Genomic DNA, 14,573 nt, shown 5'->3' on the forward strand with positions numbered 1-14,573 from the left:
ATAAGATCAGGAAATAATAGTGTTGTTAATACTTACATAGACTTTTAAAAAATTAAGTACAGACTTGCTTTTTTAAAAGGCAGCTGTCCCAATTTAAATTCTCAAAAGAAAACCATAAATTAGATTTTGGTCCATTCTGTTTACTGTTTCTGTCTTTGTTATACCTACAACCTTAACACTGATTCCAACATTACCCTTCTTTCATGTGGCTTGCCTTTTCTAAAGCTTTAGTATGTGGTCTTCCTGCTCTTTGATTTTGTAGTGTGGATTATTGATGTATCATGGGATGGTTTTATGTACAATTTCACTTTTTGCAGTTTTGCTTTTGGAGGAAATTGAGGAAAAGACTGTTTAACGACTGTTTGAAGTTAGGACGGTGCTGAAAAAAGTGACTTATGACCGGTCCTTGCACTTAAAACCGTTGCAATGTCCCTGTGGTCACACGATCAAAATTTGCGCACTTTGCAACTGGCATGTGTTTACAATGGTTGCAGCGGCCCAGGGTCACATGATCACCATTTGCAATCTTCCCTGGAGGCTTCTGATAAGCAAAGACAGATACAAAGATACAAAAAGAATTTAATAGCGTTCATCCTCTTCTATAACTGTATTTTAATTCCCTTGTTATCAGATGATCTTTTATACCTACCTTTATAGACAGTTTCTTAGTCCCACTCTAGTTAATGGATTTGTTGTTTAAACTTATCATTGGCATCCACAAGGGAGCAAATGATGACGCATGTGATGACAACATGTAAATGCTATAACTTATGTAGGGATGCAAATATATAAGTATGTCATTGTGTGATGATGTCATTGTATGTGTTTTTGGCATCAGTTTGCTGTGGATGCTGCTGAAACTTTTTACTGTATTTGGGAAATGGTATGCTAATTAAGCATTTTTCTTGTGTGTAAAATATCTGGAATAAGGTGGCTCCCTTATTTTTAACATCCTTTTATTTGCTGTTTTATTTTGCTTTTTATATTTTTAGTGTATTTATTGATTGTTTTTAGCTTTGTTGTACACCGCCCAGAGCTGCCTGTGGTGAGATGGGTGACTATATAAATTGGTTAAATAAATAAATAATAAATATTGTGGCAAGATAAAATTTATATTGCTTACTCTTAAATACTTGTTTTGGAGATAATTTTCATTAATTTTTGTAATTTTGCTAAGATATAGTTTTCAGTTAAATTTATGTACACAACCATTGAATTATGCATGATCAAGGACATGAGCAGCAGTGTCTTGTTGCAAAGACTAACGGACATGAAGCTTTCATGGATTGGATGCATAAGATACCTTCCTTAGTTGACAGTATTATAGAAAATTCTGACAGCAGTAGGATAAAATTGAAGAGTAGTTATAGGATAGAAGGTAAGCATTGGGATAAACTTAAAAACACCTATAAACTGTTTGGATCCTTTTCTTCATCTCTTTTCTTCAGATGACAGAATCTGTTCTCCGCCATTTATGGAGTTAACAAATGCATGTGGAGAAGACACCTTGAAGCAAATAGAAAAAAATGGAATTGCATTCCCATTCAGTATGTGAACAGTTTTTATGTTTTACTTAATAGTGAAGTTGTAGAGCATTTCCCCCTGACTACCACTGAAATGAATACAATTTAGCTAACTAAGGTACTCTTGGGGGAAGGGAGGGGACTTGCACAGCAGATAGCTTGTGTCTTGGTGTACATGCTGGATTTAGGCACACTTGATCCAAAGGCACACCTGGTAAATAACATAAAGGGACATAAAATGGTATGCTTTTATATTAGAATGATTAGAAATGAACTGCGGATCTAGCTGTGCTCCATTCTAGCTCTTTTAACTTTGAAAATAAGTATTTTCTTATGGTGACAATGAAAGATGGCTTATTCAGATGATAACAGTCCTGTTATATTAAAGCAGTGTTCATCTGATCCACTATCCAGCTTATACAGAGGCCAACCAGATGCTTTCCTGAAGTCCTTAAGCAGAACATGAGGACAATACCGCTTTCTATGACAATCAGAATTCAGTGACTAATTTTTTGTTCCATGAATTTGTTTGATCCTCCTTTAAAAATCAGATACATCCTTTACCCTGTATGTGTGCATTTTGTGCAATAAATATAATATGAAAATTCCTTCTCTATGTACCATAGTATGCTATATTTTCTCCTTTTCATTCTCTCTCTCTCTCTCTTTCTCTATCCCTGCTATTTTGTAGATGAATTTCCAGAATTATTTTTGAAGTTCTTGTGTGTCTCTTCTTATTTCAGTGTTCATATTGATGGTGCTTGTTTACTAAAAAAAAAGTCCTAATGCCCATTTAAAACTACAGAGTGATATTCTAGCACATTGAGAACTATTTTCTTGGCATTTTTTAAATATGCTAGACTATATTATTATGGATTTTAGTATACATATAAATGTAACTATAACATATTAAATGTACTACAGTATATTAATGTAAGTATAAGTTCTCTGGACAAGTTAAAAATATGCAACATTAATGTATTAAGCTATAGAACAATTGAACTATACATTTTAAACTGAGATTCTCAGACTACCAGTTATTTAAATGGCTCTAATGATGTCAAGTGATCATAAAGATTAAACCTGGCAAATTTCTCTAGGAGCACTGTTCTATATTTGGAATGCCACTCCAAAAAAAGCCATCCCTTTTCATCTTGCTTTTTTGGGAAAGGGCTTTTTAAAGAAATAATAACAGATGCATTAATGTTCCAGTAGAATTAACATAGCTATCAGAGGCTTAACATATCTATTTTCACAACATTTAAAAAAAAAAGTTCAACAGTTTGTCACTGAATTATAGTGGCATCATCTTGAAAGAGAAACAGTGGCTACATGTAGATGTTGGACTAGGATTGGGAAGGTCTAAATTCAAGTCCCCAGCTTAACTAAGGTGTGAAGTAGTTAGTTATTTCAGGTCAGTCACTGTCTCTCAACCCAGTCCATCTAACAGGGTGATTGTGGGAATAAGATTAGAGGAGATCCCTGTGTAAACTGCCTTGATCTCTTAGAGCAGTATTTCTCAGTCTTGACAACTTTAAGATGTGTGGACTTCAACTCTCAGAATTCCACAGCCAGCTTGCTTGAAATCCACACATTTTAAATTTGCCAAATTTGAAAAACACTGTCTTAGAGTGTTGGTGCCAGACTCCATCAATGAACCATAGGTTGTCCATTCCTTCTTAAGAACTTCCTTGTCCACTTTGATGCCATCCTGGATATTCTAAGAGTTGAAGTACAAGTACCTCTGAAAGCACCAGACTAGGGAGTGCCAGTGTCAAGGGGAGGGCAACCATAGGCTGAATACCATCCAGCTGGCTGGATTCACTAAGTGAACAGCACTAGAAACTAATTGTCAGGAACAGTACTGAAGTGCTATGTGTAAATCCTTTTGCACTGACTCACAATTTACTCACAATTTACCTTTTTTTTTATTACTGGAAGTTTGTAAGACAAGAGTCGCCCATGGAACCAACTCTCATGAGGTGAGTATTTCCATAGGGCTCCATATACTGTGTACAGGTAGTGCTCACTTAATGACCACAATAGGGACCAGAAAATTTGTCATTAAGCAGGGCAGTCATTAAGTGAAACGTGACTGCACCCAATTTTACAGAATTTTTTGCGGTGGTTGTTAAGCAAATCACGCAGTTCCCCATTGATTTTGCTTGCCGGAAGCCAAATAAGAAGGTCACAAATGACGATTGCGTGACCCCGGGACACTGCAAACTTTGTAAGTGCGAGCTGGTTGCCAAGCACCGGATTGCAATCAGATGACTGCAGAGACGCTGCAACAGTGATAAGTGCAAGGACTGGTCATAAGTTACTTTAGCGTTGTAACTTTGAATGGTTGTTAAGCAAGAACTACCTGTATTTAGAAAAACTCTCTTGATTGGGAATTGAGAGAAAAACGATAGTACTCCAGCTGTTAGTTTGATTCATAAGTCTCAAGGAAAAGTAAGCAGGTTTTATCCTTGTTTTCTCTCATGTCTACTTAGAAGTCATTCTTCATATCCTCATGGTTTCATTATTATCACAAGCCTCTTTTTTTCTCATTTTGAAGGCCAGTTTTTATTTATTTATATTTATACACATACACACACACACACACACACACACACCCTCATGCATTTATCTCTATCCATCTATCTGTCTGTCCATCCATCATTTGTTTATTTATTTGCAGTTTTTATAATCCATCCCAACCCACAGATTTTAGGCAGCATATGTCAGAATAAAACATAAAAGAGAAAGACATAGAATGAATAAATATCCCAAGATGGTTGCCACTAATTAATCAACTTGGGTAAAAAAACAGTAGAATAGGATTTTGACAACTTTACAAAATGCCAGGAAGGAGGGGGCTATAGGACCCTATGAAGAGAAGGCATTTGAAAACATGGGGACCACAACAGAAAAGTCCTGCCACTTAGTCCCCTTAACATGGGGTGGGGGGAGATCTTATCACAATGTTCTTACTGCATGAGCAGGTTCAAGTCTGGCAAGGGAGTGCCTTGTCTAACCTAGTGCAATGCTATATAGGACTTTGTAGTTTATGATCAGCACTTTGAGTTGGCACCAGAAACCTAGTGGTAACTAGTACAGAGATTTTGACAATGGTATTGCCCTGCAGTGGTGGGGTACCCCGTCACCAGTTCAGCTGCTACATATGAATCAGCTGCAGCTTCTGGGTCATCTCCAAAGGCATCTCATCTCAAATTGGTAGATGACCTTTCTCACCAGTTTCATAGAGACGTTAAATAACAGGGGAGAGCACCAAACACTGTGATGCCTGCATTGGAGCAACCATGGTTTCTAGAGTTGTCATCTTCCCCACCCCAGTGATCACAGACTGGAACCTCCCACTCAGATAGGAGCAGAAGCGCTGAAGTACAGTGCCACTGACTCCCAACTCTTGTAGGTGACCCTGCAGATACCATGGTCAGTATTATTAAATGCTGCCAAAAGTTCTCATAAGACCAAGAGAAGTAAACTCTCCCAGTAATGAACGATGAAGGTCATACACTAGGATGACTATTGCCATTTCCATCCCATTACATAACTGCTTAATTCTGCATTTTATTGTAAATCATTTTGAGATGCTTCGGTATAAGGAAGCAGTAGATAAGCATAATTAATTAAGTTTGGGGAGAAGGCCAATAAGAAATCAGCTGCAAGTTGAATAGTCAGACAGCAAAGTGTTTCCAACTGGATAGCACAGTTGTGCATCTTCCCTCCCTCCCGCCTAGTTTATCTGAAATACTAGGCATAAAAGCATAAGAAGAGCTTTGCTGAATCAAGCAAACCTCCCAAACACTTCAGCATCATATGTTCCACAGTGATCAAGCAGCTGCATTCAAGAAGCTCACAAAGAAGGACAGGAAGGCATAACATTCTTCCATTCCTGTTCCCTAGCAGCTTGCATTTAAGTTTTGCTACCTCTAGTCATCAAGACTGATAAACACTGACAACCCAATCCTCCATCAATTTGTGCAATCCCTTTTAAAACCATCTAAATGTATAGTAATCGACACAAGTGATAGCAGCGAATAATTGTATGTATGCATGCATTGCTGTGCATACAGCTAGAGGAACCATCCATACAGTGCTTGTGTATGTGAAATACATGCTTATGTCATCTGATGTGTATGAGTGTAATTGTAAGTCATATCTTTATTTTTCAGATGGCTATCATATTCAACCGGGAAGGCCTGAAAGCCATCCATCCTCCATGTGTGATTCAGAGTTTTATCAACCACAATGCCGTCCTGTATAAAGTCTTTGTGGTTGGGGAGTCATATACTGTGGTGAAGAGGCCCTCTGTGAAGAACTTCTCAGCGGGCATTTCTGGTAGGCTTTGGGAATGGCAATTCAACATGTGTACTAGTGGGAAAATCTGCAGAATAGCATTTTCCAGCTTGGTGAATCCTGATCCAAAACATGGAGGACATCAGGTTGAGGAAGACTGAACTCAGCATTTCTCTGACTTTTTGGACTTTTGATATTTTTTGAATATCTCCCTCACCTTCCCAAACCCTTGTAGCGGTAATTTCTTTGGCAGATGAACAACTGCTCTTTGCCAACAGCTGCTATATGCATTCTGATTTATGTACTGAAGTACTAATCTCAAACTGGAGAAAAAGGGGAGAGCATCACAGACTTCTTCCTAAAATAAGCAAGTCAAGATGGAAGGAGAAGAGTTCGTTATGAGTAGGAGCTCCTGCATGCTTTTAACTCTGTGGAGCTTCCATAGAAGTTTTAAGATTATGGCATCATAATTCTGTTGCTAGATGCAGTTGGTTTGAAGTTCTGTTGGATACTTGGCCCTAACGATCCCCACTCAACCTCCCCTCTAAGACTTTTAGAAAAATTTTCCCTGCATGGCACATGCCACCTGAACTTTATTGTAAGCCATCCAGAGTCACATTTTGTGAGAATGGCAAAATATATAAATATGATTGATTGGATTGATTGATTGATTGATTGATTGATTGATTGATTGATAGACCACTATGTTACTCTTTCTTGAAGGCTTTGACATCTTATTCATATGCTGTCTGCTTGAAATCATATTAATGAAATATTTAAATTGGTTCATAACATCTAGATAGTCTTTTGTTTCTATATCTGTGAATTATAATATAGCATTCAAGAAAAATGCACTGAGCTAAAACTTTCTGTGGTTTCATTTATTTTTTTCTTCACTCCCTGTGAACAAAAATTCTTGGAAGCTGTAATGGTACTTTTCGTGTCTGCTTCTCATTTAACTCTTTATGTTGAATCACTGTCAAACATGCTATGTTGTGGATGATTTATAAATATTTTATTCAAAGGCTAGTTTGCAAAATAGCAAGATGAAATAAAAAAAAATTGCTAAAGTCACAAAATCCAAAAATTAATTCAAATCAAGATAACAAGCCATAATGTCAAAAATAATTAGAATTGGTATGAAAAGTATAGTTTCCTTTGAGTTGAGTTCGTTCCTGGTGATTTCATGAACAAGTACATGCCATGTTCTTAACATTATAAAAGTGATTTGTCACTGAATTCTTCTGGGATTTTTTTGAACTTCACCATCTAGATTACAGTTGTGGTCATTCCTAGTAGTCTCCCATTCAAATACTAATACTGCTTCTTCTCTTCTCTTCTCTTCTCTTCTCTTCTCTTCTCTTCTCTTCTCTTCTCTTCTCTTCTCTTCTCTTCTCTCCTCTCCTCTCCTCTCCTCTCCTCTCCTCTCCTCTCCTCTCCTCTCCTCTCCTCTCCTCTCCTCTCCTCTCCTCTCCTCTCCTCTCCTCTCCTCTCCTCTCCTCTCCTCTCCTCTCCTCACCTCTCCTCTCCTCTCCTCTCCTCTCCTCTCCTCTCCTCTCCTCTCCTCTTCATAGCCAGCATTCATGTAGCACTTAAAATATTCATCACTATGTTTTCAGATAAACCTGCAATCTTCAATCAGTATATTATTCAATGAAAGTTTAATGGTATATAAATAGAAGGATTATATACTGAATAACATTATATTTAAAATACTGTTTCTTCCATAAACTGAATGATAGCTTTTTAATAATAAAATTATTCCCACATTCCTTCAGTACCTTCAAAAAGTCCCATTGTATAATAGCCACATTCAGAATAGATGTATAAGTTTAGATTTTAGCAACATGAATATTTATTTTAAATTATTTCTTCATACAATGCATAATTGAGTACTGACCTCTCTTCTGTACATTGTGGCAATGACCATTAACTTGAGTGGCTTTTAAAGAATCTTACACAAATTCAGAGATAATAAGGTTGTCAGGTGCCCCCAACTGGGATGTTTTGAATTCTCTATAATATTGGGAATAATTCCAGAAAGTATAAATAAAAAGTATCACAACTTATTAAAGTTTATGCTGACAGTAGCAAGAATGAACCTAGCACAACACTGGAAAAGTAACTCTGCCAATGATATAAGATTGGGGCACCAAAATTGGTGAAGGAGGCAGCAGTAGCAAAACCAACAATATATATTCATAATAAAAATTTAACCAAATGTAAACAGGAAAGGCTCCCTTGTATGCAGTGCATTACACAACAAGGCATATGTCAGGTCTGTCATATTCAGACATTTGAAATACGGCTTTTAGAAAAAGAGACAAGTGACTAATTAAAAACAGCAAATGAAATTACAAAACAGAGATAAGCAAAAATCTCCAAAGTTTAATATTAAGTAATAAAAGCATAGCATAAATATTGAAGTTATGGGTAATGGTTGGGGAAAAGAAGGGAAGGGAAGGGATAATATGTCACCAAAATTCCCCTTCACAATGTTTTACTGATGATCTATTTTTCATTTTGCCTTTTGTATCTTTATGCTTTACTCTTTGTACTCTTTAAGCTTATGCAATGTAATAAAAAACATTGGAAGTAGTTATGTGTTAATCAGCAAGTGCCTATCTTAGATTGCAAATGAATTCATGGGCCAGTTTTAGTTTTGAAACATTCTGTGTTAAGTCCTATAACCTTATCCAGGTTTTCAATTTAAATACATATTCTGTCACAAGTTTTAGAGCCAATGTACACTTTACTTTTTCCAAAGATTGCACATTTGTTTTTTTAATGTTTCAGGTAACACCTGAAATGAAGACTTGGGACCATGAATTCAGTGGCTAGAAAATGATTCCTCTTGTGCTTATTTCTAATTAATGAATACATCTCTGCAGTCTTCTGGGAGTACCCCAGATATGACTAATTATTTACATGGGCAGATAGATTGCAGTAGCAGAAGCTCTTGATATATTGATTTTTTATGTGATTAATGTACCACCTGAAATCTAACAGACTCTAGGTGGCTTACAGAATTTGCAATATAAACATACCGCAAAGTTAATATTAAAACTAATTAAATAATAAAATTCATAATCTAATTCTCCAAATTAAAGTACTAACATAATAGCTACAAATTAATTTGACATTTGGTATGGCACCACTGGTTATAATTAATCCCCCAAAGCCTTCTGGAAGAGCCATGTTGTCACCTGCTTTTGAAAAACCATAAAGGTGGGGGCGTCAGGAGGCAAGCTATTCCAAAGGAGGGGAAGTGTTGCAGAGGACATCCCTTGTCAGGTCACCTGCCTATGTATCTCCTGATACATAGGGATCCTTAGGCAGTCCCTAGTTCAGATGAGACAGGCAGAAACTGTATGGGAAAAGTGGCTTCTAATGTATGGTCTGGAGCCATATACAGCTTTATAGGTAGGACTAGCTCCTTGAACTGCATTCAGAAACTTACTGGTAACCAGTACAGCTCCCAGGTATAATATGCCAGTATTGCAACTGGCTACTGGGTATATGTCCTGCTGCATTCTTGACCAGCTGAAGTTTCTGGCTGGTCTTCAAGGGCTGCCTCGTATAGAATGAATTACAGTAACCTAATTTAGAGAAGACAGGGACATGAGCAACTGTCTTCAATGCAGAGAGGAGCACAACCCCATCAAGAATCAAAGATGGAGCAGTTGGCCTCTGGATCAACAGCCATTCCATCTTGTTTGGGTTAAGTCTGAGCCTGTTTTTCCCCATCCAGACCCTGAAAGCCTCCAGACACCGGGTCATGTCTTCCACAGGATCTCCCAATGGGCCTGGAGTGGAGATATATATCAAGAGGATAGGACAAATTGTAAGTCACAGACCAAGAGGTGGAAGTCAAAGAGGGGTGTGTTAATCAGAGTTCAAGGCAAATACCTTGGCAAAGTGACAGCAGAAAAATAGCTCTACAAAGATTAGCCCAAACAGTAGACTGCTGAGTTATCTTGCAGACATCCCTGACCAAGTAGATATACAAGAGATTCTTCAGTGGTCACAAATAACCTATCTACAGCTCAGTGATTGGGCATAAGCGGCACGACCTCAAAAAATGCAATGCTTTTTCTTATTTCATCTTTGTAATAATTTTTTTGAAGCAAAGCATCCAGACAGGTGTCTTTTCCCTTCTCTAGCAATCTCCTGCCATCTCTTCCATTGTTTTTTTTTCCATTTAAAAAATAAATAAAAAGCTATTAAAAGCTCTGCTCTTTTATGCAACAAAGCTATCATTGCCTTGTCAATTATGGGAGACAGGACATTGCATTATGGCAATTGGATTGGAGCTCGGTACAAGTAGGAATGGTGTAAAATGCAAGGATTCTATTAGTTGAAAATATGCATAAAGTTGCTAGATTATAGTGCCCTCTAGTGCTTAATAGATTCAAATATTTTTAAGACTAAGTGATGATTTTGAATGTAACTTTTAAGAGGAAGTGTTTGCTACTTGCATGTTATGTTTTTTCTTTTTTCAGGTTTACAGATTTGTTTATAGTCATTTTATTTTTTTTCTTTATTCTCCAATCTGTAGATAGAGAATCAATATTTTTCAACAGCCACAATGTATCAAAACCAGAATCCTCTTCCATCCTAACAGCAGTAAGTATTCCAGACTCCTTTCTGAAAACAGTGATTCTAATAACAGACTCTTCTCAATTTGACACTGTTCTTCTCAGGTTTATTTTAGGAATTGTTACAGGAAAGCAGCAGCTCAGAATCATTCCGGACTTTTCAAGAACATCTCTGAAAATGTTTTTCTTTCCTTGAAACATAGGAGCTGTAATTGTGTGAGATGGGCGGCTATATAAATATAATAAATAAGTAAATAATACAGATAATCCTCAGGTAATGACCCTTCATTCAGTGGCCAATAGAAGTTATGACAGCGCTGAATGAATGGTACTTACGCCTAGTCCCCAAAGTTATAGCCGTTGCAGTGACATTTGATCAAAATTCAGGTGTTTGGCAGCCTGCCCACACTTATGACTGCAAGGGTGCTTCAACTCCTCCCATCCACCTATCTCCCCCCCATCTCTGCCCTTTTGGCTGCCCTGCACTCCGCCAGCCCTGCAACCCCAGCTGACCTTTAGCCTTCTTCCTGAGGCTGCATGTGACCTTGTGAGGCTTTGGAAGGCTTCTGAGACCTGAAATCTCATGAGAAGACCGTGCCTGCCCTTCTCCAAGTTGGGACTTCAACTGGTACACAAGTGCGGCCTTCTTGCAAGTTTTTACAAGGCCTCAGAACCCTTCCGAAGCCTTGTGACAAGGCCAAGTGCAATTTGGGGAAGGGCGCACATGGCTTGGGAAGAAGGTCTCATGCAGTCAGCAGGTGTCTCGCATAGGGCCAGGCTGGGTGCCTCTTGTTAGTAGTGGGAGGAAGAAGATGATGGTCAGCTGGGAGTGGCAGGGCCGGGAGAGCACAGGGCGGCAGGGGCAGCGGTGGCCGGCTGAGACTGTTGAAGGCACTGAGCCTCTACTTCAACCCCGGCGCTGCTGATGCTGCCACCACCACCAAGGAGTGCCACTGTGCAGGGTAGCCAAAAGGGCAGAGATGGGGGGAGATAGGCAGGTGGAGGGAGTTCAAGAGGAGGCAGTCTTACCGAGGCTTGGGGCTGGGAGGGTCCAAGCCAGGGATGGCTTGCATTGGGGTGGGTCCTCACCTAATGCCCGGGCAGGATTTGGTTAATGACAGCAACCAGGACTGCTGGGATTGCTATCACTAAGCAATGCGGTCACGTGACGTCATGCTTTACAACTTCATTGCTTAGCAATGGAAATTCCAGTCCCAATTACCGTTTTTAACCGAGGACTACCTATCCAAGGTTAGATTATTAAATATTTGATTAGTAGGATCTCATGTACCCAATACTTAGTTTTAAAAATAAAAATGTCAGTTCTGCATGTTTAGTGCATGTAGTTTCTTCTTAAGAGCTTGAAAATTCAATGATTCCCATTAACATTTTAGGGAATCAAATATTTATTCATAAATTGGACCATAGATGTTGTTATATTAACTGTATAGTTTTGTGGTTCACCTTAGCTGCAGTCTCTTTTGCCACAAAATTAATCATCTTATTTATAAACCTGCAAAAAAGGAGAGGGCTTCAACTGGTACACAAGTCTCTGAGACATACGTAAAGGAAGATTTGTGTACCAGTTGAAGTCCTCTCCTTTTTTGCATCCTCTAGAGAAATGACAGACAACCATTCCATTGCAGTTATTGATCACCTTGTTTGGGAACATCCACAGCATCACAGAAAGGCCAAGATAAAGAATGCACTAGGTTCTGCATTGCTGTTCCTTTTTCTACCTATCATATGTTGATTTTGGAACAATCTTTTTAGCTTGTTGCATAGCCCATTCTCTTTATTTATTTTTAATTTTATAAATGAAATTACAAATTAAGATAAAATACAATGATAATACAATAAAAAAGAATAATGATAATAAATTGAAAGGAAAAGCGCATCCACATCTGAGGCTCCTTCTATTTATGAACTACAGGGAAAAAACAAAGCCATTTATTTGTGCAGTTTTCTGTCATGTGTGTGGGAGTGGAGATTTTGTCTCAAGTTCTGATACAAGAAAATTGAAGTCTCGGGTGATGTTGACATTTTGCCCCCAAAGTTATGGGACTTTGTCATTCTTGCAAGATTTCAGAGATTTAAAAAAACTGATATATAGCATCAGCAGATGCTGTCAAATTGTTTCACATTTGGAGGAAATGCGAGGACCCCTGCTTTTTCTTTAGGGAATTTCTACAACTTCATTCATTCTGTCTCTCTTTTGCAGCTTGATAAAATAGAAGGGGTGTTTGAGAGACCAAATGACGATGTCATCCGAGCAATCTCAAAGACACTAAGGCAGACCTTGGGGATTTCTCTCTTTGGCATTGACATTATCATTAATAATCAGACTGGTCAGCATGCAGTTATTGATATCAATGCATTTCCAGGTGAGAGAAAGCTGGTATAAAATACATAAAACAAAAAATATCATACTTTGAAGTTAATATTCATTTAAAGCAAAAGTGCAAAACATTGTTTCAAACAAATTCCCACAGTTGTCCTTTGAATGGTATACCAGGAATTCAACCCCCAAAAATTAATTGAGCCAAGACAAAGAAGTAGTCAAGTCCAGGATAAAAACTAAAATTGCATAGATTTCATTTAGATTTAACTGAAATCAAATCAAATTAAATACAGATAATAGGATTCCACTCATATATTTCTACTCTTGTAATGAAAATTACAGTTTGACAGCAATTTTTGAGATACTCTGGAGGCTCCAAAATGTGGCCTCCCCTTTTAAAATTTTAAGATGTGCCCACCCCCAAACCAAGACATACATGAAGAAAGTAGCAGAGCCACATTGTTAGATCTAGGCCCAGCATCAAAAGTTCTATCAGTGTTTTATCCTTATTTCACCAAGTTCAGTAGCAGGCAGGTATTCTACATGAGTAAGATCCTCCATACAGTTAGAAACTCAAATTATGTAAAGCGCCTCTTAGGAAACTAAATACATGACACTGTATACACCAGACTGCATCTTAGATCAGGAATAGGCAGATTGTGTTCTTCAGAAGTTTTGGACTGCAACTCTGTGATCCCTTGCTATTGGTCATGCTGAGTGAGGCTGACATTGGGAAGCTCACAAGGTAATAGGGACTTGGCGGTACACATGTTCAGTTGTAGCATGTTCTTGCAAATTAGGTAACTTTCCCCAACCTGGGTACCTAGCAGTGGTGTGGATCACAACTTTCATAATGCCCCACTAGCATGGTGGTCACTAAGGACACCTATGTCCATGTATCTGGAGCACACTTCAGGTGTGGAAGGTTAGCATAAAGTGTACTTATGAATGAAACTGTGGATTAATGCAGAAAGCAGGCTTTGGTTTTATTCACTGCATCAGTATCTTCTTGTCTTCAGTCCTGTAGCTGATTTCACTAGTGATCTAATTAACAACAGCCTTTCTCCTCCTTTCAGCTGACTGGCTGCCTCTAGATGTTATCAATCACCATCCAATAAGACCCATTTAGTTTTTCTACAGTAGCAATGAGTATTTCCAGCCATTTGGGCACTCCCAGATCAAGAACCTTCCCATCAGTCAAAAAGCAACTTTACTTTTCTGTAGACTTCATTTGGTCTACAAATAAGCTGGTGTTCTAAGAAATGCAAGCAGCAAAGCTAGTCATACCAAACCATGAACAGAAGCAATAGAAGTGCTAGATTTTTAAAAATGTATCTTTTTAAAAAGTCTGAAGTTCAAGAACATTCCAGAAGAGCTCTGCTGTTATCCATACAAGATATGAAAATGAATGTTATGTTCCTGAGATGTATTTCACAAAAAGCAAACCCAACCTATCCCCCCCAAATCAGTGTAATTTGAAGTTTATGTTAGTGCCAGTAGTCAGGATTCATTAGAAATATTATTTGGTCTTGGGCTTCCAAACTGTTCCTTCCTATTCTCATTGAGAATTCCCTAAAAATTCTGCAGAGCAAATTCATTCTAATTTATTCTCTCTTCAGAAAATTAAATTAATGTGTCTAATACTGTCACTTGCCTTGCTTTTAAAAAGGAATGGGGAATGATTGAGGTTCTGAAACCATTAAAGTCTAGAGCTGATTTTATACTAAATCAAGCTTTTTACTTTGGCTATCAGCCAAGGAGTTTTCTCCTGCCATGTTACTGATGATCCTTTTACTTGTGAAAATT

General features: G+C 38.0%; 1 protein-coding gene across 2 annotated transcripts in view; it reads left to right on the forward strand.

Moving 5' to 3' along the window:
• Window positions 1–14,573, forward strand: part of ITPK1 (inositol-tetrakisphosphate 1-kinase) — a 134,284-nt gene that overhangs the window by 112,865 nt on the left and 6,846 nt on the right. Inside the window, exons 5-10 of one of the 2 annotated variants that reach the window (XM_088145221.1) lie at window positions 1,449–1,547; window positions 3,465–3,505; window positions 5,705–5,870; window positions 9,580–9,672; window positions 10,387–10,454; window positions 12,648–12,810. In XM_088145221.1, coding sequence (XP_088001347.1) covers window positions 1,449–1,547; window positions 3,465–3,505; window positions 5,705–5,870; window positions 9,580–9,672; window positions 10,387–10,454; window positions 12,648–12,810 — 630 coding nt within the window. The remainder of the gene's footprint in view (window positions 1–1,448; window positions 1,548–3,464; window positions 3,506–5,704; window positions 5,871–9,579; window positions 9,673–10,386; window positions 10,455–12,647; window positions 12,811–14,573) is intronic. The other variant, XM_088145222.1, reaches the window with a different exon arrangement.

This window comes from Python bivittatus, unplaced genomic scaffold (assembly GCF_059951505.1).
Source record: "Python bivittatus isolate LINGU-HERP-01145 unplaced genomic scaffold, Pbiv_v1 ctg000480_np1212, whole genome shotgun sequence".
In the NCBI taxonomy this organism is placed as follows: domain Eukaryota; kingdom Metazoa; phylum Chordata; class Lepidosauria; order Squamata; family Pythonidae; genus Python; species Python bivittatus.